The sequence below is a fragment of the Maniola jurtina genome, chromosome 10 (assembly GCF_905333055.1).
Source record: "Maniola jurtina chromosome 10, ilManJurt1.1, whole genome shotgun sequence".
Taxonomy (NCBI): Eukaryota; Metazoa; Arthropoda; class Insecta; order Lepidoptera; family Nymphalidae; genus Maniola; species Maniola jurtina.
The window spans coordinates 14,382,780-14,409,819 of NC_060038.1; the positions used below are offsets into that span (position 1 = coordinate 14,382,780).

At 36.9% G+C, this 27,040-nt stretch overlaps 1 protein-coding gene and 1 long non-coding RNA gene across 4 annotated transcripts; one reads left to right on the top strand and one right to left on the bottom strand.

The window, feature by feature from the left end:
* Positions 1–351: 351 nt before the first annotated feature.
* On the top strand, positions 352–1,521 carry LOC123868790. The gene is made up of 2 exons (XR_006796718.1): positions 352–685; positions 742–1,521. It is a non-coding gene; the product is annotated as an uncharacterized LOC123868790 (long non-coding RNA).
* Positions 1,522–1,885: 364 nt separating this feature from the next.
* LOC123868741 (synaptic vesicle glycoprotein 2C-like) lies at positions 1,886–26,039 on the bottom strand. 3 transcript variants are annotated; one of them, XM_045911331.1, is made up of 11 exons: positions 25,886–26,039; positions 23,573–23,660; positions 11,621–11,782; positions 10,436–10,598; positions 8,981–9,102; positions 5,291–5,535; positions 4,609–4,772; positions 3,905–4,028; positions 3,023–3,306; positions 2,498–2,625; positions 1,886–2,135 (listed from the first exon to the last, which is right to left on the bottom strand). In XM_045911331.1, the coding sequence occupies exons 2-11, from the start codon at positions 23,652–23,654 to the stop codon at positions 2,035–2,037; spliced, it is 1,575 nt and encodes a 524-aa protein (XP_045767287.1). In that variant the 5' UTR covers positions 23,655–23,660; positions 25,886–26,039; the 3' UTR covers positions 1,886–2,034. The 3 variants fall into 3 exon arrangements, with proteins under 3 accessions (XP_045767287.1, XP_045767285.1, XP_045767286.1); XM_045911329.1 differs by lacking the exon at positions 25,886–26,039 and adding an exon at positions 24,244–24,396; XM_045911330.1 differs by lacking the exons at positions 11,621–11,782; positions 23,573–23,660; positions 25,886–26,039 and adding an exon at positions 10,997–11,117.
* Positions 26,040–27,040: the final 1,001 nt, after the last annotated feature.

Consider the following 27,040-nt stretch of genomic DNA (forward strand, 5'->3'; position numbering starts at 1 on the left):
TACATAATTATTTATTTGAAAATGATTTGTCGGGGGTGTTGAAAATTTTTAATTTACACTTGTAGCTATAGTTGTCGCGTCGCCTTCTGCTTTAAGACTTTTATTAGTTTCATAAAGGAATTTCCACTTAAATGAAACTTACAGGCTATGTTACAGAGTTCAAAATTACATTTTAGAGCGCACAATTATTATAGAATAGATATGTTAGTAGACAATTAAGATATGTTATTTCAATTTCTAACTTCTAATACATAATATTATAATATTACACTAGTGGGTAGATTTATACTTTAATTCTTAAAGTACCATCGCAACAAAAAACATACAAACGCGCGCCTTCATGTCTTTACTACGTGAATGTTTTGCATAGGGGTGCGGAAAATCAATATTATGACGCATGCGTAGAAATAAATATAACCACCAGTTGCTTAGCTTGACTTCCTATAAACTTTGCGCTCCTGGTATCGCCGCCCACAAGTCAGAAATTTTCCTGCCCTCCTCCAGGTTTTCCCGGAAGCTAAGACCTTAAGCTTCCGGCCTCTAGGGCGGGGAAGATGTTCCGTTTTCCGCCCAAGTCCAACGAAGGTGAAAATTATAGGTATTTTCCCCAGTTAAAGATAACAGAAATCTACAGAAATAGACGTTTGTTTGTTTGCGCATCTTTCTGCGCAGATTGAATCAACAGGTGCTTTTTTTTTTTTTTTTTCTTCGGGGGAGGAAAAAATCCCTACGAATCAACAGGTGCTATGACGTCAGTTTTGCTAGGTTTGATCACAGTCACAGTAAGTTTATTCAGATTTTGTTTTTTTTATGAAAGTTTAACGAAGTCGAAACTTTATATTATAATTTTTCAATTACTTTCGTAGAACTGTGCCGCTGAGTATTTACTGACTTGTTGATCTTAGAATATAAATAAACAAATAAATTAGTTGTTAAGCTTTCTTTATTGATTATTCACTTTTGTACATTAAAAGTCATCTTTAATAATAGTACAAAATATGGTAATTATGTAAGTACATACTAAGGTAGGTACTTTGTTTTTAGAAGTCAATTGACAATTTTTGTTAAATAAAACCTAAAATTTATAACAAAATATTAAGAAACATGTAAGTACCTAAATTATTTATTTACAATTTTATCATAGTCTGAAGTAATTTAACTTTGCAATAATATTTTGTTTATTTACTTGCCTACAATTTCATCAGTATCAAATTAATTATTGAAATTAAAACTAAATGGCATATACATATAATTATCTATATTTATTACATAAATTTTGGTTTAGTGCGTCTGTTTTTATTTTGTTCAAGTTAATATTTCTTAGATTTAGACAATTTACTGTGTCTACTTTGTCACTTACTGAGAAAAAGAAAAAACGGAAGCAATAAACTAAAATTCATTAATTTATCTTAAATCTAATAAATTAAAGGTAACTTATCTAAAATTACAAACCAATAATATCGCCACCCAAGAAACATCTATCTACGAGTGTAGGTATATTTCTCATCTTGTCCAGAATCTCATTGTATTTTTCAAAAACATTTCTTTATCTATGCAGCTATGCTACGTTATTAAAGCTTAAAATGTTAAAATTTGATCAACTCAAGAAAATGATCCGATTCAGTTCCATAAATTTATAAATTAGCGTTTTGAATTATGTAGACAGACAGACTCACTGGCTTTATTCTAGGTAGGTAGGTCAGTATGTAGTGATTTTTAAAAGTAGGTACTACCTGCCCGACTTCTGAAAATCATTCCTTAGTAGGAGTCTACGTTACAGAGATAACTTATTTCCAAAATGTCAAGTCTTAGACCCTTAAATTACATGCATAGATTACATTTTTGAGACGGTTCACTATTTCTAAAAATATTTTTTGCGTTTATTTAAAGTTTCAAAGTTTAAAGTAAGCAACGATATATCCTTATTTAATTCACAGCCTCTATACACGATATGTAAGGAATCCGGAAACACCCGACAAGAGCCGGAAATTTCCGACAAAATCCGAGAATACCCGACATATGTGCGAATTGTCTTCATGCAGGTTCGTGAGTTTGGTATTGTGTCGCTTCTGTCTTGTGCTTCTCGATAGGACCACTGTTCTTGCCCGGTAGAGTGAGACAGCATAATGCACATACTAAAATAAGAAAAGGAAAAAAACATTGTTATATTTGTTGTCAAAAGCATCATCCCGTGTTGCAAGTTGCCAAGAGAAAACTAATGAAGTGAATAAGACTAGCGGACCCAATATTACTCCAGAATATACCTCGTATAGTTCTATTATCTTCTTTGTACATGTATTCTGGCAATTAAACGCTATTGATTGATTGATATTGATTATTATTATTGATTGAATCAACACAGTCACAAAGATAAAATTAAAAACGTTCAGGAGAGAGTGCCATTGGAAAAAATAGAAGTACCCTGATGTTTCTGTTAGGCAATCCTTGCAATAAATGACAAATAAATATTATGTAATCTAGAAGTACAGAAAGTTACCTATAATGATGGAGCCGAAGAGGTAGAAGCTCGCGCCGCAGTTGATGGTGAGGAACAAGCCGATGAGGTTGGAGCCGGCCATAGACCCCACGCGACCCATCATCATTGATAAGCATACCGCCATTGCCCTGTAGGAAACAAGACGTAAAATTAAATATAAAATCCACGACGAATAAAGCCGCCGACATACAGCGCCCACTGATGGCCTAACCTTAGAACATCCATACTATTACCTGTTATTTACCATTTTTTACTATTATGTTTTAAATGCGAAAGTGTCTGTCTGTCTGTCTGCTAGCTTTTCACGGCCCAATAGTTTAATCTTGTCAGTTAGCCTACATCTTGGAGACAGACATAGGCTACTTTTTATCCCGGAAAATCAAAGAGTTCCTACGGAATTCTTAAAAGTCCATACGTTTGACCGATTTGTAGGAAATTTTGTAGGAAAAGCAATAGCAACCCTCACGTGATCTGTCTTATGGGCGATCTACCACGTGCTCTAGCAAGGAGGAAATTAAAACTCACCTATATTTCGTAGGGAACAGCTCGACTGTAACAGCGTTCATCAGGCCAATGCACGCGCCACACATCTGGAAGATCGCGAACAGGCCGACCGCCAGCATCTGGCTGACAGCGTGGTGCGCGGCGATGCCACACAGCCCAGTGCTGGCCAACAGCACCACGAGGATAAGCTTCTTGCCTATGAAGTCCACGAGGAAGCCCACGATTATGTACATGGAGCAGAACACCAGCCCGATGTAGATCGACATCTCAAACGTTGCAGTATTCATTGTGTCGTCACATTTGATCTGTGGAATAAATAGATTTTAAAGTATTTTAAGAAAAATATTCATGAGAGATTTTTATTCAAATCTGTCAAAATGATTGAACAAAGTTACAAGGTTTTTTTGGGTCAACGGTCTTTGGCAGTGTAGTTCAGCGCCTGTGCATCAAATTCAAATTCAAAATATTTTTATTCAATTAGACTTTTATAAGTACTTTTGGATCGTCAAGAGCATCTACCACTGGTTCGGAATGCCTGTCCTACCGAGAATTCCTATCATCATAATAGCACTACAGTCAGTCTCTGAAAAAACGTTTTTGTTTTATCAAAAAATTACGTATTTGTTATTGTTATTGTATTCATTGTATTCACAATGGCAGCACATCATTCTTCCTTCACCATTCACAGAACACTTCTGATACGAACCGCTAAGGCGTGGAATGCCTTCCAGCATCCGTGTTTTCTGTAACGTACCTACCTATAACTTAAGTATCTCCAAGGCAAGCATAAATAACCATCTTCCTCACCTTCATCTAAAACGAAACATTACTTGCCATTGCGCATGATTGGCGTCAAGTGCAAGTTTATCTGGCAATTAAAAAAACAAGGAGAATACTTCCTACCTGTGTCCCATTGGCAGGCTTGGCTTGGCTGGCGTCAAGCACGGCACATATCCTGGTCTCAACGCCTTCGTGGTTGGCGAGAGAGTTCAGAATGGTTGGAATCCAAATATAGAACCCATTTGTGCTAAAATGTAATATAGATTTATGAGTTTCAGGTTTCAAACAACATACAACAATATTATTCTTCTCCTCCAGCTCTTTCTGCTGCTTTCAAGTAGCTTATCGGGAAGTTAGTTTATAATCGATTGCATTTGTACTGAACAAACAAGCAAACAGACAGACAGGAAAGGGAGTCAATAAAAACGTGTCAATAAAATGTCAGCTGATAGAAAAGTATTATAGTTCTTGCATTTCACAAGTGTGCGTGGCTCATACTTGTGTTTACGTCGTATCGGTATGAGTAAAGTTTAGTAAATGTGTGCGTTTGCGAGCGCTTACTCGCGACTGATTGGTCCGACGGGCACACACACATAAGTAATGTTCTTGTACATAACGTAACCACTAGTAAAGTTCATGTACAGTCAAAGTCGTTAAGAACCTTAATGATCCTATTCGCGTGGCACGGTTATGCACATGCGTTAGGTGTGTGTGTCGTGTTTATAGAAAAAGCTCATACTTTGATGCCATAGTTTCGCGGAGTTGCTACTCGAATTCTGAAGCCCACCACACGCTTGTGAATTGTAAGAACTATATCAGCAACGTACGTGGCAAATATCCCGAACTGTACGAAGCAGGTGAGACATGTCCAAGGCAGCAGCGGTGAACGGAACAGAGGCGCTGTCTGCTCCCGCATCGATGTGAGGATGCCTGCCAGACCCTTGGTGTCCTTGGACTTAGAGCTGGTGGCTTCCGATACTAACGTTTTCACCTACGACAGCCAAAATAACAAATGCTAAAATAATTTTTAGTTTCACAGCGTGAATATAGCTTTTAAAAATTCCTTTGGTAATTTTAATTTTCTGGGATAAAAACACCCTACATCCATCTGCAGGATGCAAGCTTTTTTATAGGTACCAGATTTTGTCAAAATCGGTTGGGCCGTAAAATAAATAGCTTGAGACAAGACCTATAGGCTGCTGTCCCGGAAATAAAAGAATCCTACGGTTTTTTTAAGCTATAGATAATAATCCACGTGGATCATACATATGTATGACGCAGATACACTCGTGGACGTAAGCTAGTAGGTAATAAGTGATTTAAAAATGATTCATTGAGTAGAAATGAGTAATGACGTCAGAAAAGAATCTTCAAGTTAAGAGTGAATACTGAATAGGCAACTTCTAGGCAAGCACGCTCCATCTTAGGCTGCATCATCTCTTGCCAGTAAGACTCCGATTGCAGCTAAGTGAGAGTCGATAAATAAAATAAAAAAAACAAAAAACTTACCGGATAGGTTTCCTCAGACAATCTCCCGTTCACAGCGTAAATCTTCCTCAGTACTGCTAAACACTCTTCAGATTTCCCCGAAGCGCTGAGAAACTTGGGGCTCTCCGGAGCGATGATCAGGAACAGCGTGCCCAAGACAAACGGTAGCGTGCAAGCGACTATCAGTAGCCTCCAGGGCCGGTAGTCGATACCCAGGAATGGCACTGGGAGGGAGAACTCCAGGGGAAGAATGAGCCACGATACAGCTGAAGATAAAACATCAATTTGGTATTTTTAACAAGGTTTTGCTCTTTACTGCGATCCCTGAATATACGACTGCCCACAAAAGAAGTATAATGTTTTTAAGGTTCCTGTCTGTCTGTGAGTTTATTTGTTCCACCATAACTTCTAAATGCCTGAACTGATGTGGATGTATGCGTTGTTCAAACCTTAACATAATTCCGAATGGCAATGTCTATAAATTAAAAAATAAAACTAAGTCATTTATTCAAATAAATATTGAAAATATTAGGTATGTACTATTGTATAGTTACCTACGTTTTGAATTTAGATTTTTTTAATCACTACTTTTAATGTCTACAGCTCATGATTTCTTTACATTTAATATGATGTGATTTAAATATACCATGCCAATGTATTTATATCAATAATGTTTGCACGTGCATTGGCATACAACCGCATACGGTAAAATGTTATCCCACCAAAAACATTTCATGTAAAAAGGTAGCCAAGACTCACAAGTTCATAATGTTTTCACTGTTAAAAAGTTATGAGATCTCTAGTAGAGCCAAGCCCCTAGCTGAGCTTAGATTTGTGCTGGCCATGGGAGCTATCCCAAGTCCAAAGTATATAGCTTTTAAATGTTCTTGACTATATGACATTTATAACAATAAATAACAAATCACTCTACTTACAAGCTCTGATTCTACAAACCCTACATCTTGGTAAAAAAGGACGGCTTGGCCGTTTAATGTTCGTAAAACTAATACATGACATAACATATTTTAAGGCCATAAGGAATAGTTTGTTCGACAATTACTAATTTGTATTGTACTTCGTGATGGTCGCAGAAGCTATTCCGGGCTTAAATGTTATTTCAGATAAAAAATCCACGAACTGTAAACGGCCAAGCCGTACTTTTTTACCAAGATATAGGGTTTGTAGAATCAGAGCTTGTAAGTAGAGTGATTTGTTATTTATTGTTATAAATGTCATATAGTCAAGAACATTTAAAAGCTATATACTTTGGACTTGGGATAGCTCCCATGGCCAGCACAAATCTAAGCTCAGCTAGGGGCTTGGCTCTACTAGAGATCTCATAACTTTTTAACAGTGAAAACATTATGAACTTGTGAGTCTTGGCTACCTTTTTACATGAAATGTTTTTGGTGGGATTTCATTTCTTTTTGGCAGGTGCCCTAGATTTTTTTTGGATCTATTTCTTGTAGGTACATCATTTACATGGCCCACTCTCTATCGTTACCTCTTTTTTTAAAAGCTTTTATTCAACTTGCAATGTACTCGTATGTAAATATGTTTGTTCGGGTGGAATCTTGCAACTCAATTTTGAAGCAGATATACCAAACTTCAGTCTTTTCTCAGTCAGTCAATAAATCTGAAACTATAAAAGCTAGACAATTGATACTCAGTGCGTTTAATAAATCTGCCAAAGACATCTTATCCTGAAAATATCAGCATTCTAGCGACAGAATTTACAGATTTGCTTTTCTCATAAGAGGCGTAGAGGGGGGGCAATTTCCGATTTCTTAATTTTCCTGTAGTTTGTATGCAATTTCTAGTCTACATACCAAATTTCAGTCTTCTAGCACTTCGGGAAGTACCCTAGAATTACAGACTAGAAGTTTTGACTGTCAATAAATCTGAAACTATAAAAGCTAGACAATTGATACTCAGTGCGTTTAATAAATCTGCCAAGGACATCTTATCCTGAAAATATCAGCATTCTAGCGACAGAATTTACAGATTTGCTTTTCCCATAAGAGGCGTAGAGGGGGGGCAATTTCCAATTTCTTAATTTTCCTGTAGTTTGTATGCAATTTCTAGTCTACATACCAAATTTCAGTCTTCTAGGACTTCGGGAAGTACCTTAGAGGTTTTGAGTAGAGGTTTTGATGATCATCAGTGAGGGACGAAATCGGCGTATTTTAGGTATCAATAAATCTGTAACTATAAAAGCTAGATATTTGATACTTGGTATATTTGGTAAATTTGCTGAGGACACCTTATATTGAAAATTTCAGCTTTCTAACGTCATCCAGACCGAAGTTATGACGGGTCGAAAATACGGCGAAACACTTCGAGAAAAAGGTACGTAGCGCCCCGGCCGCCGTTTGGCTCGTCTTGGCGGGGGCACTGCCGTGCCCCCTGATGTACCTACCTATCTACTAGAAAATGGGCTCACTGGGCAATTAATTCCCCTGCATATTAACGATATGATTATGTTAGTAGTTATATCTTGTATACGGTATAATTTAAGGAAAAACCCCAACACATACAATGTATGCTATATTTTTTTAAATTTATAAATAAATCTAAGAACTTCTGTGAGTCTGCCAATCCACACTTAGCCAGTATGGTGGCCAAACTCTTTTCCTTCTGAGGAGACTCGATCATGATGATGATAATGATGAAAAAATATTGATAAAGAATGCCTATGTCAATTACAGGGATGCAAGCTACCTCGGTACAAAATTTCATACAAATCGGTCAAGCGGATGGGTTTTTAGAAATCCCGTGGGAACTCGATTTTCCGGGATAAAAAGTAGCATATGTCCGTCCACGGAATATAAGCTAACCCTGTAGGTACCCGTCAGAATCGGTTAAACTGTTGGGCCGTGAAAAGGTAGCAGACAAACAGACAGACACACTTTCGCATTTATAATATTATTATGGATTATTATGGAAATAATAGAATTATGGATTATGGAAATGATGGAATTGTGGATTATGGATATTATGGATTGAAGGATAAGGGCGTGAAAAATAGGAACTGTTCGTGCAGGTGGTAATGGTTAGTAATTATAATAATTGAATAACATTACTCCATTGATTAATAATAATTATTATTAACTAGCTGAGGCCCGCGACTTCGTCCCCATTGATTTACGTTTTTCAAAATCCCGCGGGAACTCTTTGATTATCCGATTATTAACTCTTTGATTTGATTATCCTTTGTTAATCCAGGGTACCTATAATCTATTTCCATTCCCAGCCAAATCCGTCAAAATCTCACTCTCAAAGTCTTTAACTATAACTATACAAAAAACACGTTGATCCGTTACTCCGTTGCGACGTGATTAAAATAATAATCAATAAACACAGTTTGGCTTTTAATGGTAGTGGTTTTGGTGGTACAGCGATTTTACTTTTAAAAAAAATTGGTTGTCTGTAAAGTCGGTTTACTGACGATAGTTGAACGTGACAACAAAGGCCGATTGTGCTTCTTTGTCACTCGTTCCGCGCTCTCGCTTGCACTTCAAGCCTTACATGGAACGCCTCAGAGCGAGGTAACGCCTCATGAGTCATGTTTTTTCGTGCGTGCAGCCGGCTCTATCGAATTATAAGACGTTGTCACGTCAAAAAGTCGCACTCTTGAAATAGGTGAGATCCTAGTCAAGAATCCCAAGAACTAACCGGCCACTACCAATCAAAAATAAAAAAGCTATATACCTGGCAGTACAACGGTCCCAATCCCAACGAAGGAAGATCCGAAGGCCACCATCTTGTCCCGATGCCGCAGGTTGGTGAACTCCCCCAGGTACGTGTACACGACTGCTGATGACCCAGACATGCTGGAAAGATGTTTGATGAGTTAGCTAACCTGGTGTGCCTGGATTTGAACCGGTTTTGAAAAGAAGACGATTATATTTTTAACCCCCGACCCAAAAAGAGGGGTATTATAAGTTTGACGTGTGTATCTGTGTATCTGTGTATCTGTCTGTGGCATCGTAGCTCCTAAACTAATGAACCGATTTTAATTTAGTTTTTTTTTGTTTGAAAGGTGGCTTGATTGAGAGTGTTCTTAGCTAAAATCCAAGAAAATCGGTTCAGCCGTTTGAAAGTTATCAGCTCTTTTCTAGTTACTGTAACCTTCACTTGTCGGGGGTGTTATAAATTTTTAATTTACACTTGTTAGAACGAGAGTTCCCCTGAGAGAAGTAGTGCATTTAAGACAAAACTTGATGGAGTGATCTACGGGTAACACTTGAACTTAAAGATTTCTTTTTATGGTCCGTAGTAAAATAAGGAATCCTTAGTTTCATCCAGTACCTCTAAATAAAAAATTTCACTCAAAAAGTTAGTGTACTTTCCAGATAACAATAAAAGGTAATACAATATTATGTTCCCAAGATAATGTATAAGAATAAAAGGATCCGTCGTAATACATAAATGTTGAAGCATATTGAACAAGTACCATTTGACTGACGTGTGGCATAATTAAAATGATAATTCCAATAATAAAAACATTATGTACATGATAAAAATGTCGATAAATACATCGATGTGTCACGCAGTTACCAACTTTATGTTTAACAATGTTATTAACCAGATACGTAGCGATATTATTGATTTATTAGCGATTTAAATGTGCCTAGGTATTTATGATTCCTACCCATCACTCTCGTAGAATCATGATAATAGGCCAGAATTTTTTTTTGAGGATTCAAAATGCGCGACTAATAGGCTAATTATGTATGCTCAAAATAAACTTGAGATATATAAATACTAGATGATGCCCGCGACTTCGTCCGCGTAGATTTAGATTTTGAAAAATTCCGTGGGAACTTTGATTTTCCGGGCTAATAAGTTCCCTATCTCAATTTCCGGGACGCAAGCTACCTCTGTACCAAATGTCATATAAATTGGTTAAACAGGTGGGAACTCTTTAGTTTTTCGGCATTAAAAGTAGTCTATGTCCGTCCACGGGTTATAAGATAACTGTGTATCATATTTCATCAAACTCGGTTAAACAGTTGGGCCGTGAAAAGCTAGCAGACAGACAGACAGACAAGTGTGCCACACGTCACATATACCTAAGAGTTGGTTATCCTGGCGCAATGAGCATTGAAGCCAAAATGCCTCAAGCAGCATAAGCGCTGGAATTATCTGAATAAGATAACTTACAAAACAGCGGAGCAAAAGGCCAGTACACCGAAGGAGATCATGTCGGGCGCGAGGCTGGCCAGCACGGAGAAGCCCACGGAGATCATCATGGAGAACAGCATCACGAAGCGACGGCCACGCGTGTCCGCCAACCAGCCCCAGAAGTATGATGTTAGGATGATAGCTGGAAAAATACGTTTCATTTTTCATTATCATCATCAGCATTTTGCATCTAATGTAGGTAGTTTTATTTTTGGGCTAGAGAAAATCCTCTAAGGCGCTTGAATACTCAGCACTTGATAGTCAGCTCTTGGGTTTTTGTTGGGAATTCTTAGTTTTTCCTTTATTTTTAGAATTGCAGATCCTTTGATGCATTCTTTTCCTTTGCTTCTTTTAACGAGAATAGAACATTAAGTAGTTTCTCTTTTAGAGTTTTGAAGTATTTTTCGATGTGTGCACCTGACCTGACCTACTTCTTGTGATAAGGAATTGTGGGGGGTTGTGAACAATTTGCATAGCTATGCATGATCATCCCTATCAGGACCAGACGACTGAGCAGCATATGCAATATTATCATGTTACCTAGGAAAGGTATGGCAGAGAGCCAGCCTCGCTGCGGCAGGGTGAGGTCCAGGTCGCACTGCGCGGCCGGCATCACGTACCCCATCACCAGACTCTGCATGATCACCCCCATCAGGACCAGACGACTGAGCAGCATATGCAATATTATCATGTTACCTAGGAAAGGTATGGCAGAGAGCCAGCCTCGCTGCGGCAGGGTGAGGTCCAGGTCGCACTGCGCGGCCGGCATCACGTACCCCATCACCAGACTCTGCATGATCACCCCCATCAGGATCAGACCACTGAGCAGCATATGCAATATTATCATGTTACCTAGGAAAGGTATGGCAGAGAGCCAGCCTCGCTGCGGCAGGGTGAGGTCCAGGTCGCACTGCGCGGCCGGCATCACGTACCCCATCACCAGACTCTGCATGATCACCCCCATCAGGATCAGACCACTGAGCAGCATATGCAATATTATCATGTTACCTAGGAAAGGTATGGCAGAGAGCCAGCCTCGCTGCGGCAGGGTGAGGTCCAGGTCGCACTGCGCGGCCGGCATCACGTACCCCATCACCAGACTCTGCATGATCACCCCCATCAGGATCAGACCACTGAGCAGCATATGCAATATTATCATGTTACCTAGGAAAGGTATGGCAGAGAGCCAGCCTCGCTGCGGCAGGGTGAGGTCCAGGTCGCACTGCGCGGCCGGCATCACGTACCCCATCACCAGACTCTGCATGATCACCCCCATCAGGATCAGACCACTGAGCAGCATATGCAGGATATTGTATATGCCGAAACCTGCAAACAATCACATTATTTCTATATTAATCTAGGCAGTTAACCCTATCTAGGTAGGTATGCCCTTGAAAAAGGTGCTCATGATCATCATTATCGTCACCCGGTAGACATCCACCGCTGGATATAGGTTTCTTATAGGGACTTGCTTCACCACATGCCTCATTCTTGCGCACAATCATATGCAAGGTAACACTATAAGTATAGATTACCACGATACGATACGATATGGTCATGATAGTTTAAACGCTAAGATGTAACACTTTTTGATTTTCATCGTAGCCATTTTGAATTTTTTATTATTTGTTGTATAGCGGCAATAGAAATACGCATTCTGTGAAAATTTCAATTCTGAGCTATCTATATTACGTACTTACGTTTCACAAAATACAGCCCGCCGTAGCTACTGAGCCGATTTTCATGAATAAGGTGTAAATCGAATTGTTATTATGATCTGAGTGGTAGGTATAGGCTACATTTTATAGTTTAGTTTTTTAGTTGGGTTTAGTACTGTTTAACTTTATCTTGTACTAGCCGATGCCCACGACTTCGCCCGCATGGATCTTGATTTTTCGAAATCCCGTGGAAAATCTTTAATTTTCCGGGATAAAAAGTAGCCTGTGCTAATCCAGGATATTATTTATCTCCATTCCAAATTACAGCCAAATCCGTCCAGTAGTTTTTGCGTGAAGGAGTAACATACATACATACACACAAACTTTCGCCTTTATAATAATATTAAGTATGATGTGAAGTGTGGTAATAAGTAGTGGCAGTAGTACAAAGGCATCGCGTCCATAAAAACATCTTAATAAATAATGAAAACAAGATAAGAGGACAATCTTACATGGCATTATCTTATAGGTACTTTATTGCATGTCTTTTCTTCTCATTAACGAAATAGGATTCAAGAAAAATGACCAGTTGCTAATTTAATGATTACTATTTAAATAGGAACAACGGCGATACTGGTCCGGGGTTCAAACTACTACACCCTAATGCCGTAGCATTAGGGTGCCTTTCCACTAGAGATGTGCTATGCAGCTATGCTACGAAGATGTGAAATCTACGCTACGAAAATATGTGACCGTTTCCACCAATACTAAGCTAGCAGGCATCTATAGCACGCAGCCATAGCACGCATCCATAGCACGCATCGTTCCATATAAAAACATATCTTAGTTGAATCCGTTTCCACCAGTGCTAAGTTATGTGAACCAATGAATATGATTGGTGGATATCAAATGCATTCATAGCAACGTAGCATAGCACATCTGTGGTGGAAAAGCAGCCTTATGCCTGCTTTTATCGACCTTACCAACTTTGCAAGTTTTTGTAGGCAAAGGCTTGGTAAAGGTCTGTCTCATAAACCTTTCGTTAGAGAGCACCTACATTCCTTGTAAATTACGTACTGTCGAATTCTAATTAGCTAAATAGGTACTTGTTGTTTCTTATTAACCCCCGACCCAAAAAGAGGGGTGTTATAAGTTTAACGTGTGTATCTGTGTATCTGTGTGTCTGTGTACCTGTGTATCTGTCTGTGGCATCGTAGCGCCTAAACGAATGAACCGATTTAAATTTACTTTTTTTTGTTTGAAAGGTGGCTTGATCGAGAGTGTTTTTAGCTATAATCCAAAAAAATTGGTTCAGCCGTTTAAGAGTTATCAGCTCTTTTCTAGTTTTCTTGTAGAAAAGAAGGTTAGATAACCGTTAGGTTCTTAATATTAAGTCAATTGACAAATGTCAAGCTGTCAAGATGGACGTTGCCTAGATATACATTATTATTTATTTGAAAATGATGTTTTAGAAAACTCCAAGTTTTTGAAAGTTATCAGCTCTTTTCTAGTTACTGAAACCTTCACTGGTCGGGGGTGTTGAAAATTTTTAATTTACACTTGATTTATTTTAGAATATTAACTTACAAAAAAAATTATCCAAGTAAACAAGCTGGGCCGCAGATACATATTATTTTAAAACTGGTCGAAATGGGTTCTACGCAAAATAATTTATGATGAAATATTTATCCTTTGTTAATCATAAAGTACCTACCTATATCCACTTACCTATCTAATTAAAATACATATACATATTATTATAGGTGTTATACCTAGTAGTAATTGCAATAATTACAAGTGTAAATTAAAAGTTTATAACACCCCCGACAAGTGAAGTTTACAGTAACTAGAAAAGAGCAGATACACAGATACACACGTCAAACTTATAACACCCCTCTTTTGGGTCGGGGGTTAAAAAAAGAATTTATTTTGTGCTTGTATTTCATTTTGTAAAACTCCGCAGGAACCCCGTTGTCCCGAATTTAAAATATAAACTTAGTAGCTTAATTCTTGTTATTATAATAGCAAGTTCTCGACTTGCCATGAAAAACACTATCAAATAGGTATGTTTACTTAAAATACATATATATTATATATAGTTAAATATCTTTGTTAATAACTGCATAGGTACGAGTTAGTGAAACCCAGTAGTTAGTTACTAATGTGGAAATCACAGATAAATATCTTCCCTACTCAATTTTATTTATTTGTACAGACTTATCTTTGCTCTCGGCTAGCCCTAATATTATGCATGCTAGGTCAATTGTTATTGTACTAATTATTTTGATCAAAGTAATTGTAGAGCATCTTTTAGCTTTATAACACAGTAGACCGTCCCACACACCTTGACTGAACATCAACTCGACTCAAAGAAAATATTTTATTTTATAAATTAAATTTATTAATATAAATTAAGTATTAATTTAATTAAAAATTTTATTTTATTTTATAATTATTTTATTGGGTTGATATAATGTGCGAAAGTTCTAACGTGGTTTTCTAATATTTTTATTAAATACTAGCTGATGCTCGCGACTTCGTTCCTGTGGATATAGGTTTTTCAAAATCGCGTAGGAAATCATTGATTTTCCGGGATGAAAAGTTGCAAATATGTTAATCCAGGGTATAATCTATCTCCATTACTTTCAGTCAAATCCATCCAGTAGTTTTTGCGTGAAAGACATCCATCCAGAACAAACATCCATATACATACCTACATACAAACTTTCGCGTTTATAATATTAGTAGGATTCAGATTTGAACTGTATTTTCATTGTGGTTTTTACGTGAATTGACAAACAAACACAATTTTATACAGTATATTAGGTAAGTACTTTATCAAGGCTTTAAAATAAGCTTGTAGCAAATACATAAACGTAATAGGTAGATATCAATTATAATGCTTGTTGAAACAAACCGTGTTTTGCGTGTGTCTTGTTAATCTAGTAAAACAGAGCTTAAATGTTATTTGCTTTGGGAAACCCCATTATTGTTAAGAAATACGTCATAAAGTGTAGTTGAAGCATTTATAGATATTTTAATTACGATGCAAAATAAAAAAAAAATTCAATCGACGAATGAAAATATTATAGAATATGTACCTATATAGAGGCAAATAGAAGAGGAGAACCATAGGATACGCATGACTCGTCAGAGGCGCATTTATTAAAAAATCAGTGAAGTGCGAGTCGGATGACACTAAGGGTTCCGTACCATCGTACTTATAACATTTAACACTATAGCTTCTTACGTTCACAAGTTTTTAATTTTCATGTCGGCATTTTGATATTTTGTTGTTATTTGTTGTTATAGTGGCAATTGAAATGCACACTCTGTGAAAATTTCAACTTCCTACCATTAAATATAACGGTTCATGATATAGGTAGGTGGAGCCTGCTGACAGACAGGCAGATGGCCGGACAACGGAAGCTTAGTAATATGGTACCGTTGGCACCCCTCGATTACGGAGCCCTAAAAACGAAAACGCAGACGAAATCGCGGGCATCATCTAGTAAGAATACATGCAAGCGGCGCAGTCATTCTATCAGTAGGTAACAAATAACAATCAAAACCCAATCAATGAGAACTCGACGGGTAAAAAACATATAAAATGTAGTCATTGTAACAGCAAGACTCATTAGAAGTAAAAAAAAATCGTGTTCTACGGAAGCTAATCTAAAGCTAATTTAAAGAATGACAATCATATAAAACCTTATCTCATTGAAAAAATAGGTGGGTCGGTAAAGCATCATCTAAACCTGTGCGACCAACGGAGCATGCACATTGCACACTTATGATGCGGCGAAAATTTAAATTCAAATTCACATTATTATTTTTATTCAATTAAACTTTTACAAGTGCTTTCGAATCGTCAAAATAATCTACCACTGGTTCGGAATGCCGTTCCTACCGAGAAGAACCAGCAAGAAACTCGGCGGTTGCTCTTTTCAAGTATTCAATTTACAATAATATGCCAATTCGGCTTTTCGGCAACCATTCGTTGGTAGGGCCGGCGTCAACCGTATCATTTGACATTCGCAAAACATTTGCCAAACATTCGTGTCTAGGCGGCAATTTGGCCTGCATCAAAGGAAACTTCTCCAAACTCCAAACATTCGCGCAGTGGAGCTACGCTAAGCGTAGTGTACTAATTAATATTAGAGCCCATAATTATTATCAAACTAAAATAAGATAAATAGATAAATAAGTAGAATACGTAAGAAATTATGTATACAATATATTAATGGAATAATATGTTACATATGCATATAAATATCAGCTTAATAGAATAAAGTAAAAAACTAAGGCTTTGCATAGAAATCATGATCACAGTACAAGAAAAACCTGTTTCATGACAATCTGAACAGAACAAGGTTAAAAAAAAATGCCGTGTTAAGCTATACAAAGTCCCCGATAACCATGTCGGAGGGTTGACAGCAAAACATACATTAAAAAAAAAGCGTAGTGTACTACGCTTGCGTTTATAGATTCGCGTGGGCGCGCCCGCTTTCCGCGTTCATTACGCGCAGGTGTGGCCGTAGCTTTAAGTAGGTAGGTAGTGTTGTTATAAATAAGCGTGTGATTGTAAAAAAAAAATACGAGCTTTATATAGAAGTATGTTTCTGTGTTCATTATTCCATGGTGCCACCCGAATTAGGGTTTCGGCTAAAAACCAGAGCTGTATATATTTGTATATATTATAACATGTAAGGCATACAGCAGTTAATGTTGAGTTTGGTCGTTTTTAACCCCCGGCCCAAAAAGAGGGGTGTTATAAGTTTGACGTGTGTATCAGTGTATCTGTCTGTGGCATCGTTGCTCCTAAACGAATGAACCGATTTTAATTTAATTTTTTTTGTTTGAAAGGTGGCCTGATCGAGAGTGTTCTTAGCTATAATTGAAGAAAATCGATTCAGCCATTTGAAAGTTATCAGCTCTTTTCTAGTTTTCTTATAGAGGTTTTTGTCGGGGATTTTTTAAATTTTGAGTTATTATTCATTTCGGGTTGTGCCACACATGACAGAGTTTTTTCTGGCGCTTCTTCTGCTTGAGGTACTTTGGCTCAAGTATTAGGGGCACCAGGATAACTAACCCGTAGGTATAACTGGTGATATGTGCCGCAGCTTTCAAAAATAACAGTTTTCTCTCTTTATTTCTTTCATTCTTAAATAAGCCGTTTCTAGTTAGCCGTTTCTAGATAAGTTTTTAAGGGCTAGGACTAAAAAGTGCACCATAATATTTCTCCCCTGAACCTTCGAAAATTGATCCTATACTCAGACCCCTTAATTTCCTACAAAAAATAACAATTTTTACAGCCATTTTAAAAGGAAACATCCAAATTATTCTCTATCTATGATCTATTTATTGCTTTCTATCTTTTATTACATCGCGGAATTGACACGAATCGACGGATTATGACGGTTTATTATTTTATTGCACTATTTTTGCGGTAAATTTTCCTTAACAGGGTTCTCTCCGTCACTCGCTTCATACAGTCGTAGTTCCAATTTCATTTGAATACTAAGCAACCAAAGTCCATGAAATTTTGCAGACATATTCTGGAAACTATATGTGCTTGTGGTGTTTTAGATTTTTCTAAAAATATGTAGTTTTAAAATTACAGGGGCTCAAAGATTTGTATGTGAATTTTTAAGACCGCGTAACTTTGAAACCGAATATTTTAACAGAAATCTGGAAAACCACGGGCATAGATATTAGTTTCTAGAATATTTCTGCAAAATTTCATGGACTTTGGTTGCTTAATATTCAAATGAAATTGGAACTACGTTTGTATGGAGCGAGTGACGGAGAGACCCCTCCTAATGAAAGAAAATCAATGTCAAACAGGTTGAATGCTTGATAAGGACTTCGCAGGGTTCTGCCACAAGTTCTGTCTTATCACATGATTACAAATCCATCGCGTGAATTTATTGTTGCTCTCGAATCTATATTTAAAATTTAAAACTTAAAAAAACTGGCTAAGCGCGTGCCTGAACTCAGATAAGGGTTCCGTAGCTTTGTTAGCCGCCAAAAACTTTTGCTGTCATTATTTCTCAAACATTTTTTTTGTATTGTAGTCTTTTTAGGGTTCAAAAGGAACCCGTAACTCCGTACCTCAAAAGGAAATCGGAACCCTTATAAGATCACTTTGTTGTATGTCTGTCTGTCTGTCTGTCCGTCCGTCCGTCCGTCCGTCTGTCCATCCGTCGTGTCTGTCAAGAAAACTTATAGGATACTTCCCGTTGACCTAGAATCATAAAATTTGGCAAGTAGGTATAGGTCTTATAACACAAGTAAAGGAATAAATCTGAAAACCGCGAATTTGTGGTTACATCACTAAAAAAAATATTAAAATGTGTTTATATTTTCAAAGAAAACTATACCAAGTGGGGTATCATATGAAAGGGCTTCACTTGTATATCCTAAAACAGATTTTTATTTCTTTTTATGCATAATAGTTTTTGATTTATCGTGCAAAATGTCGGAAAAATTACCCGAGTACGGAACCTTCGGTGAGCGAGTTTGATTCGCACTTGGCCGGTTTTTTTTAAACCGGCGACTTTCCGAGATGGTGATCGGGTTTAATCCGCACAGTTAGCACACACGCTAACGCACGGACTGAGCGTGTGTTTGGGGCGTCCCCGCCACGATTGCCATCTCGACCTGTCGTGTACTATAAGCACCCTAACATCTATTGATTTATTCTGGCGCCAGAATTGAATTCCGAGGAAGCAAAGAATACTAAAGTTTTTGGTAAAGTTTAAGTTTTACTTGTGGCTCAAAAATAGAATCCTGAGCGTAGCAAGGAATTCAAAGGCGCGAGAGCAAATTTTGCACGACTTTTCACCTACAGTGGGGAAGATGCTTGATACAAGAGGTGGTTTCAACAAGTGCTGTGGAGGTTTCAACAAGAAGTTTCTATAAGTCTTAGACCATGAAGGAGGTTCTAATTCAAGAAAATTCTAATGAATTAAGTTTTTTTCGGGAATGTCTACGGATGATAATGATAAAACTGAACAACTTATCTCACTGTAAGCTTTCACGTGTTAATCCACAGGGGATAGCGTGTCTCTACAGGGGGTCATATTGATAGAGTTTGTTATTAATTATAATATTATGATATAAACCATCGCGTTAATCGCCAATAAATATTATAATAATTTATATAAAACGTCTGTTTTCATAAACGCACATTATCTGATCTATTTGCGAATAATATATTATTTATTTAATAGAACGATCGGTATTGATATTTATTAGAGGAAGATTTCGAGTATGCAATGCCATTCATAAAGCTTTATTTACGCCAGAGAAATATAATATAGTGCGGCCATTTGCGATATTGCGACATGCCACAGAATGGCATGCTTCTTCATACAAACGTTTTACGCCCATTATTCTATTATTCGTTGTTCTAGATCTAAAACTAAGTGAGATATCGATTATCGCTCCAATTTTCTATGCCCTAAAATAATAAATATACTAAAACTGTATTTATTTTAACGTTACGAACATTGTAACACCTGTATTTTTGCGGCTACTTTGCGCGTAAATAAACCATGTAAGAAAGTATGAAATTGCAAAGATTTAAGTTAAACTTTACTTCATAATAATTTCAAATCTCTTTTATCAAAAGTTTTTAGTTTGTTAAAAGTACTAATTAATTTTCATTAAAAAAAACCGTTGGTTCGTGTTGTTCACACATCACGCATCTCACTCTCGATGTGTTCTGCCCGTAAAATATGTTGATTGCAATAGCATAATCTCATGCTCCACTTGGAGCGGCCAATCAATCAATCAATCAATCAATCAATCAATCAATCAATCAATCAATTTATTTATTTGCTGATACAGGTATTACAGGTGTAATTATAAAAATAGTCCAGCTGTATCACGCCAAGCTGGCATGCAAATACATTAATTCAAAATAGTGAATAGACAAATTAAATTAAGAGTAAAATTTTCGTTTGTTTGAAATAAATGAAGTTATACAATAAAAGGAATTTACAATTCTGAATACTTAATATTTAAAAAAAAATATATATTAGAGCCATGGAGAGCACTCTTAATTTTTTTATATTTTTTTATTTTTAAATTTTAAAGGAGGCGACAATGACCTTATTTTTTTTTAAACGCTGGGGAATGCATCCTAGGAATATGGAGCTTGCATATTATATCTCAGATTTAATCACTTTAAATCAATTTCTTTTGCTATCAAAGACCATCTGGAATCGGTAAATATTTCAATTTGTAATTATTGATTGTGAATTGGATTTGTTTGCAAAATATTTATCCTATTTAACACGAAAATGTTACAAATACAGTGTGTTCAAGAATACAAAGCTAATACATAGATAGTTGATAAGGTAGTAAGGTAGGATTTTGTCCGATATAGCCATAGCGATTTTAACCATACTTACTAACTAAACTGTGATAAGTTGTGATGTTGGACTGCTATTCCGGAGGTAGAGTGTTCATTAATCACTTGCCAAATATCACTTGCCAAAGCAAGTTTTTCTTCCTGGTTAAAACCGGGACATCGCGGGGAAACCGCTTGTCTGAGGAGTTCTTCATAATGTTCTTAAAGATGTATGAATATACCACGCTGACCAAGTGCAGATTGGCACTTGGTCAGCGTGGTAAGACTATGGCCCCTGGCCAAACTCTTCTGATTTTGAGAGGAGAGTATGCTCATCATGCTCAGTAGTGAACCGGTGATAGATTGCTGATGATGAATTTGCCACGGAACCCTAAGCACACTCTTCCGTTAACAAGACAATTGCTCGTTGCTGATATTACTGATACAACGCTCAAGGCCACGTAAATTAGGACATAGACCCATATTGATGTCTAGCCTTGATTGGACTAGATTATTGTGGAATCACACTGTATACTCCACTCAAGTAGGTACTTTGATGTCCTCATTAAAGCTAATTAATTATACACATCAGATAACCTAGTCTATTGCATTTGATGATTGCATTTAATATTACGGTCTACGATAAGATTTTTTAAGTCCTGATAACTAATCAACAATTCAACAATAGAAAAGTAAACCAGAAAATTTTGGGTTAGTAGTTTTGGAATGCTGGAAGCAGCCAAAAAAACCCGGCCAAGTGCGAGTCAGGTCTCGCTCTTTTAGGGTTCCATACATTTTTATGGACAATTTTTAGGGATCCGTACCCAAATGGTAAAAACGGAGCCCTGTTAATGTCACTCTGCTGTCTGTCTGTCCAAATCATGTCTCAGGTCTCTAGCTCGTAAATGAGTTACAAACCTGAAATTTTGGTATTCGGTGTAAAATGTTGACCCGAACCCAAATATTGAATAAGAAATTCAATTAAATTATTTTCCAGGGGGCTTCTAGTCTATACTCACTAAAAAAGGATTTTCAGAAATCCCACCTGAGCCAAGCCCGAAGAGTCAACTAGACTATACTACCTACTAGTTTGGAAAATTAAATCTCCTAAACCAAATCAATGAGGATTAAACTTGCAACCTTTTACATATAAGGCCATATAGGTACGTGCCATTACGCCACAGAGGGTGTTGGGCACTTATGTCATTTTTATTTGTTTTCTAATATTTCATACACATTTTATCTCTATTTTATTGGGACTGATACCTACTACCTAATGCTTAATCTCTTATCTAATCTATGTAATAAACCCGTGGTTGTAATTGTTACCTAGTAACTGTGTTCATTCAAAATCGTGCGTTTTTTATCTGCATCAAATTATCATGCTGCATTTTTTTTTAATCCCGTGAGAACTCTTTTATTTTCCGGGATAAAACGTTGCCTATGTCCTTCCCAGGTATGTAAGCCAACTCTGAACCGAATTTCATCAAAATCGGTTAAACTGTTGATGTTGGCCGTGATAGACTAGCAGATAGACACACATTTTTCATTTATGATAATAGTAAGTATGGATAAAAAATTTCGCTTATTGGTACTTATGTGCTGGTGATAATGTTATTTTTAATTGTATATGGGAGAAAAAAATTCTTGCAATTTAAGGCCTGGAGAGCGCCAAGATGGAATCTCGCGGAATGACGCGGACAGTTTTCTTTACTATTAAAGTTGACCCCAGGCACTGTACCATGAGCTACGAGTAAGACCCGCAAAAACTGGGGTTGTGAGTGCTCCTCTTCACTACGCATACAATATCACTCATGGTGCCAACCACGGTTAACTTTACATTACAAGACAAGTCGACTGTATAAATACATTATAATAGTTATATTAATTCAAAAAATTAAAAAAAATGAGACTGGAGCCTTATCCGATGAATTTCTAGGGGCCTCTAACATAATATTAGGGATCTATCTCTTTCAGGTTAGCTTCCATAATAGAGCTTCCATTTTTATTAGGTCAAATTAAATGCTTGAAAAAATAAGCGACCTTGTGACCAAGTGGACATAAAGAAATAAAAGGATAGGAAATAATTCTATAAAGAAATCGTTTTTCAATATTTTTATGACATTTATTGTTTTCCTAGTTCCTCCATAAATGATTAACAATGTGACTTGTTAATTCAATTACTACGATTGATTTGCATGATGTACCTACTTTGGATTTAATTAATAAACTATGGGTAATATAATAAGTAATAACCATCGTGATTCGTGGCCTCTGTTTGACATAATAATTGTTCCAATTATAAATATGTTATTTATGGCAAAAATATAAGGTCACCATCGTTTTGGCCGTCTAAGTTCAAAATCAAATTCAAAATGTTTTTATTCAATTAGACTTTTACAAGTACTTTTGAATCGTCAGGAGCATCTACTACTGGGTCGGAATACCTTTCTTCCCGAGAAGAACCAGCAAGAAACTCGGCGGTTGCTCTTTAGCATTAAATTTATACCTATTAATCACTACCTATATTATTATAAAGTGCGTTTGTTTGTTGGTTGATTGATTTGTTGGTTTGTCCTTCAATAATGCAGCAACGGGGTTGATCTGATTTTTTACATAGATAGGTATAGTTGAAGACCTGAATAGTGACATAGGCTACTTTTTTATCCCGAAAAATCAAAGAGTTCCCATGAGATTTTTGAAAATCTAAATCCACGCGGACGAAGTCGCGGATCAGCTAGTCTTAAATCCCTAGAGATTTTGACATAAAGATAATTAGTATGAATTGCTTAAAGGGCATAGCTATCGCGAGCTTCCAACACATCTTGAGTTAAAAGGCCGGCGTTAGGAGAAGCAAAAGAAGCGCCGGAAGTGGGAATAAACTATGTTAGCACTTTTCCTTAGAAACGTCCGTTTTTGAAAGTTTCCATTTCTTCGCGATAACTCAAAAACTACTTTTTGAGTAGCTAAACAACGCTCAATAAAAAAATTGATTTATTGATTCCAAACAAACACGAAAGAGTCACCCAAAATAAAATACTACTTATGACTTTTAAACTCTACTCTCTGTCTCAAAATAAATTTAATATTTCGACTTACCAGTTAATAACATCGCCTCGTCGAGTGTTGCAATGGAAGAGTCATTTTTCACATTTTTGTCCAATTTTCCGTTCACCACCATGATTGCCTAAAATAAATAAAAGAAGACATAAAAATATATACCTCATGGCTTTATCACACATTAATTTTATTCTGATTAAGTAGTCCATATCTTTCAACACTACACACAAGTTTAGACATACGTAAATCTTTTAATAAAAATGAAAGTAACGAAAAAAGCTTAATAGAGCGTATTTTTTTATATAAAAATTAAAAATCTGAACTATTAAAGCCGTGTCCACACCATTTAAAAACGCCGTGTGTTGTACGCATGCGGTATTAATATTTTCGCCGCAAGCGAATATAAGCGAATATAAAGACGTCTTACACTGACAAAAATTTGAGCTTCGACACAATAAACTTCGCTAAACACAACACAACGCAAATTTATTGGTGCGGATCAAACTTTTTTTCATTAATCAATCGGTAACCAAATAAAATAATTTCAATAATGAAAATAAAATAAATCAAATGAGAGTAAAATGACAAAGTTATTGAAAAACATTAAAACGGTGTTAAAGTTTGCTTTTATAAAATAAAAAAGAAGTTAGCTAACTAATTTTATAAAAAGAATATCAACAATATTAATAAAAATAAAAATATCACTTTACATTAAATTAACGTCTTCAAATACGCTGATAAATTGAACTCTTTTTGTTTTCTTTTGAATTAAAAAGTTTATCAGAGTTTCAATCGTCTAGAAGTAGGCGAAGAGACCGTGCGACCGCCTTGAGCCGTTCCCCTACAGTCAGTGCAATTATTAAGCAAAACAACAATTAATATCACCCAGCTGATGACGAATGATAACAAAATAATCTATCTTTACTGGCACAAAACATCTACGCAAGCGCGTATGCTTGTAAAAGCCTATAAATAAAGGAGTAAAAAAAAAGCGCGTATGCTCATCATCATCATCGTCAACCCATCTCCGGCTCAATAAGAAGGGTTTTAGCTATAGCCTATCCAACATCTGTCTGAGGCGGGTGATCGATTACTTCGGTCACATTGCTAGGAAAAACCGGCCAAGTGCTAGTCAGACTCGCGCACTGAGGGTTCCGTACTCGGGTAATTTTCCGACATTTTGCACGATAAATCAAAAACTATCATGCACAAAAATAAATAAAATCTGTTTTAGAATATACAGGTGAAGCCCTTTCATGTGATACCCTACTCGGTATAGTTGTCTTACTTTGAAAATTGAAACACATTTTAATTTTTTTTTAATGATGTAACCACAAATTCACGGTATTCGGATTTATTCCTTTATTTGTGTCATAAGACCTACCTACCTGCCAAATTTCATGATTCTAGGTTAATGGGAAGTACCCTATAGGTTTTCTTACGCACAACAGACGGAAACGTTTAAGTGCGGAAACCAGCCCAGAGAGAAGAAGATAGGTTTTCTTGACAGACACGACGGACGGACGGACGGACGGACGGACAGACAGACAGACAACAAAGTGATACTATAAGGGTTCCGTTTTTCCTTTTGAGGTACGGAACCCTAAAAACGCGAGTAGCATAGAGAAAGCCTTGGTCACTGGCAAGATCGGAGGAAAGAGACCCAGCCCGAGACGTTGGTCTGACATCTGAGAAGCGGTCGATACACTCTTGTGATGTAATGTCTTCCGTACGGCCTCTAAACAGGGAAAATGGCGCAACATCGTGAAGAAGGTCTCGAGGGAGCCACGATCCTCAAAATTGAGGGATTAGATTTATGAAATGTCATCATAAGTGTAACATAACTATCGATAGAGAATTTACTGTGTAATAAAGAGGTTCGGGTAGGCACTAGGCAGTTATCTTTATTGGCTGTTATTACGGTTAGTGGTCATACGGTCACCTTTTTGTTACCAACTGAGAAAATAATGTTCATTTTACTTTCATCAGTGAAGAAAGTTCTTCTTACCCGAAAGGAAGAGTTGTGATCTTAGCAGTCTATGCACGTATGTAGGTTTGTATTTATGTGTGTTCCATTGTAACGCCTAAACTATTAAGCCGATTTTGATGAATGAGGTATCAATTGATTCATTATTATTATACTGGTTTCTTATTTCTTAACGGTATTGTGCGGAACCCTTCGTGTGCGAGTTCGACTCGCACAGCGCACTTGACCCTTGATTTGTTTTAGGAATCAACAGCGGTTCAACTGCTAGAGTTCCCCATACTTACTCGTAGGTACTACCCAGAAACTAACTTAGGTACAACACAAAAGATTTAAAAAGCACACATATCTCCCATTTAGTAACAAACCTTTTCAGTTGCTCCATACGATTTCACGAACACTTGTAAGTTCAATTTTTTGCCAATAGATGGCGCTGTACCAAAGACCCCGGGTTTGAGATCGCGATTACAGTAAGTTTTTTCATTGGCCGCGCGTCCACGAGCGACCGCGACTGCCAGGTTTCTTGCAGACTCATTCGTTATATTATAGACACCGACTAAAGGTCTGAACACACAAAACGCGCGATAGCTACGCACAAAATACACATATGAGTAAAGTACTTAATAATAATAACATGTATTTGTATGTAGTATGTAAGTTGAAAATGAAAAATGAAAAAATATTTTTTATCATTCGGAGTTCGTCTATCATTAAATGTTGTGTACCTTATGGGAGTTTGTCCACCAAGCGCAGCATTGGCAGATCCCTTACTTTAACACATTTTTATTTTATTTTACGCACATCTGACTAATCAGAGTTATATGTGCGTTTTAAGCAATTAAGTTGCTTTAACGGTGAAGGAAAACATTGTGAGGAAACCTGCCTGAGAGTAATTCTCACAGTTTCAGGGTGCGTGATGTTTGCCAATCGATGCTTTTTAGGGAAAGAGCTTGGAAAGAACGACAGAATGTGGGTAATGCCCACAAGCCGAGACAGAGTTGTAGTTATTTGTTCAACAAGATGGCAAAGTTCATTTTTGTTGTGTGTGCCTAGTTTGAATTCCAGCGGGCAATGGATTCTATGATAGCATCACTCGCTACGCTCGTGCGCTAATTACGAGCATAGCGAGTGATTCTAAGTTAGAATCCTGAGTGTAGTGACGGATTCAAAAGTACAAGAAACAAAAACTTTGCTATCGTGTGATACATACAACTTTTCACCTCGATAGTTCAAAAAGGGCACTTTTGCTGTCTAATACCAGTGAGCAAAAGTCGTTTTTGCTCAATCAGTGAGAAAAAGTGTTGTATCAAGAAAAGTTCAACAGCTTTTCTCACCGAGTGAGCAAAAACGACTTTTGCTCACTGGTTTTAGACAGCAAAGATGCTTTTTTTGAGCTAGTGAGGTGAAAAAGACATATTTTAAGTAAGTCGTTATATTGGCGTAAATATTCCACTTTTTATACACTCACAATTCACAAGTCACAGTCATCACTGCTACTGATAATGAGATGCTGCGGGGTTTGA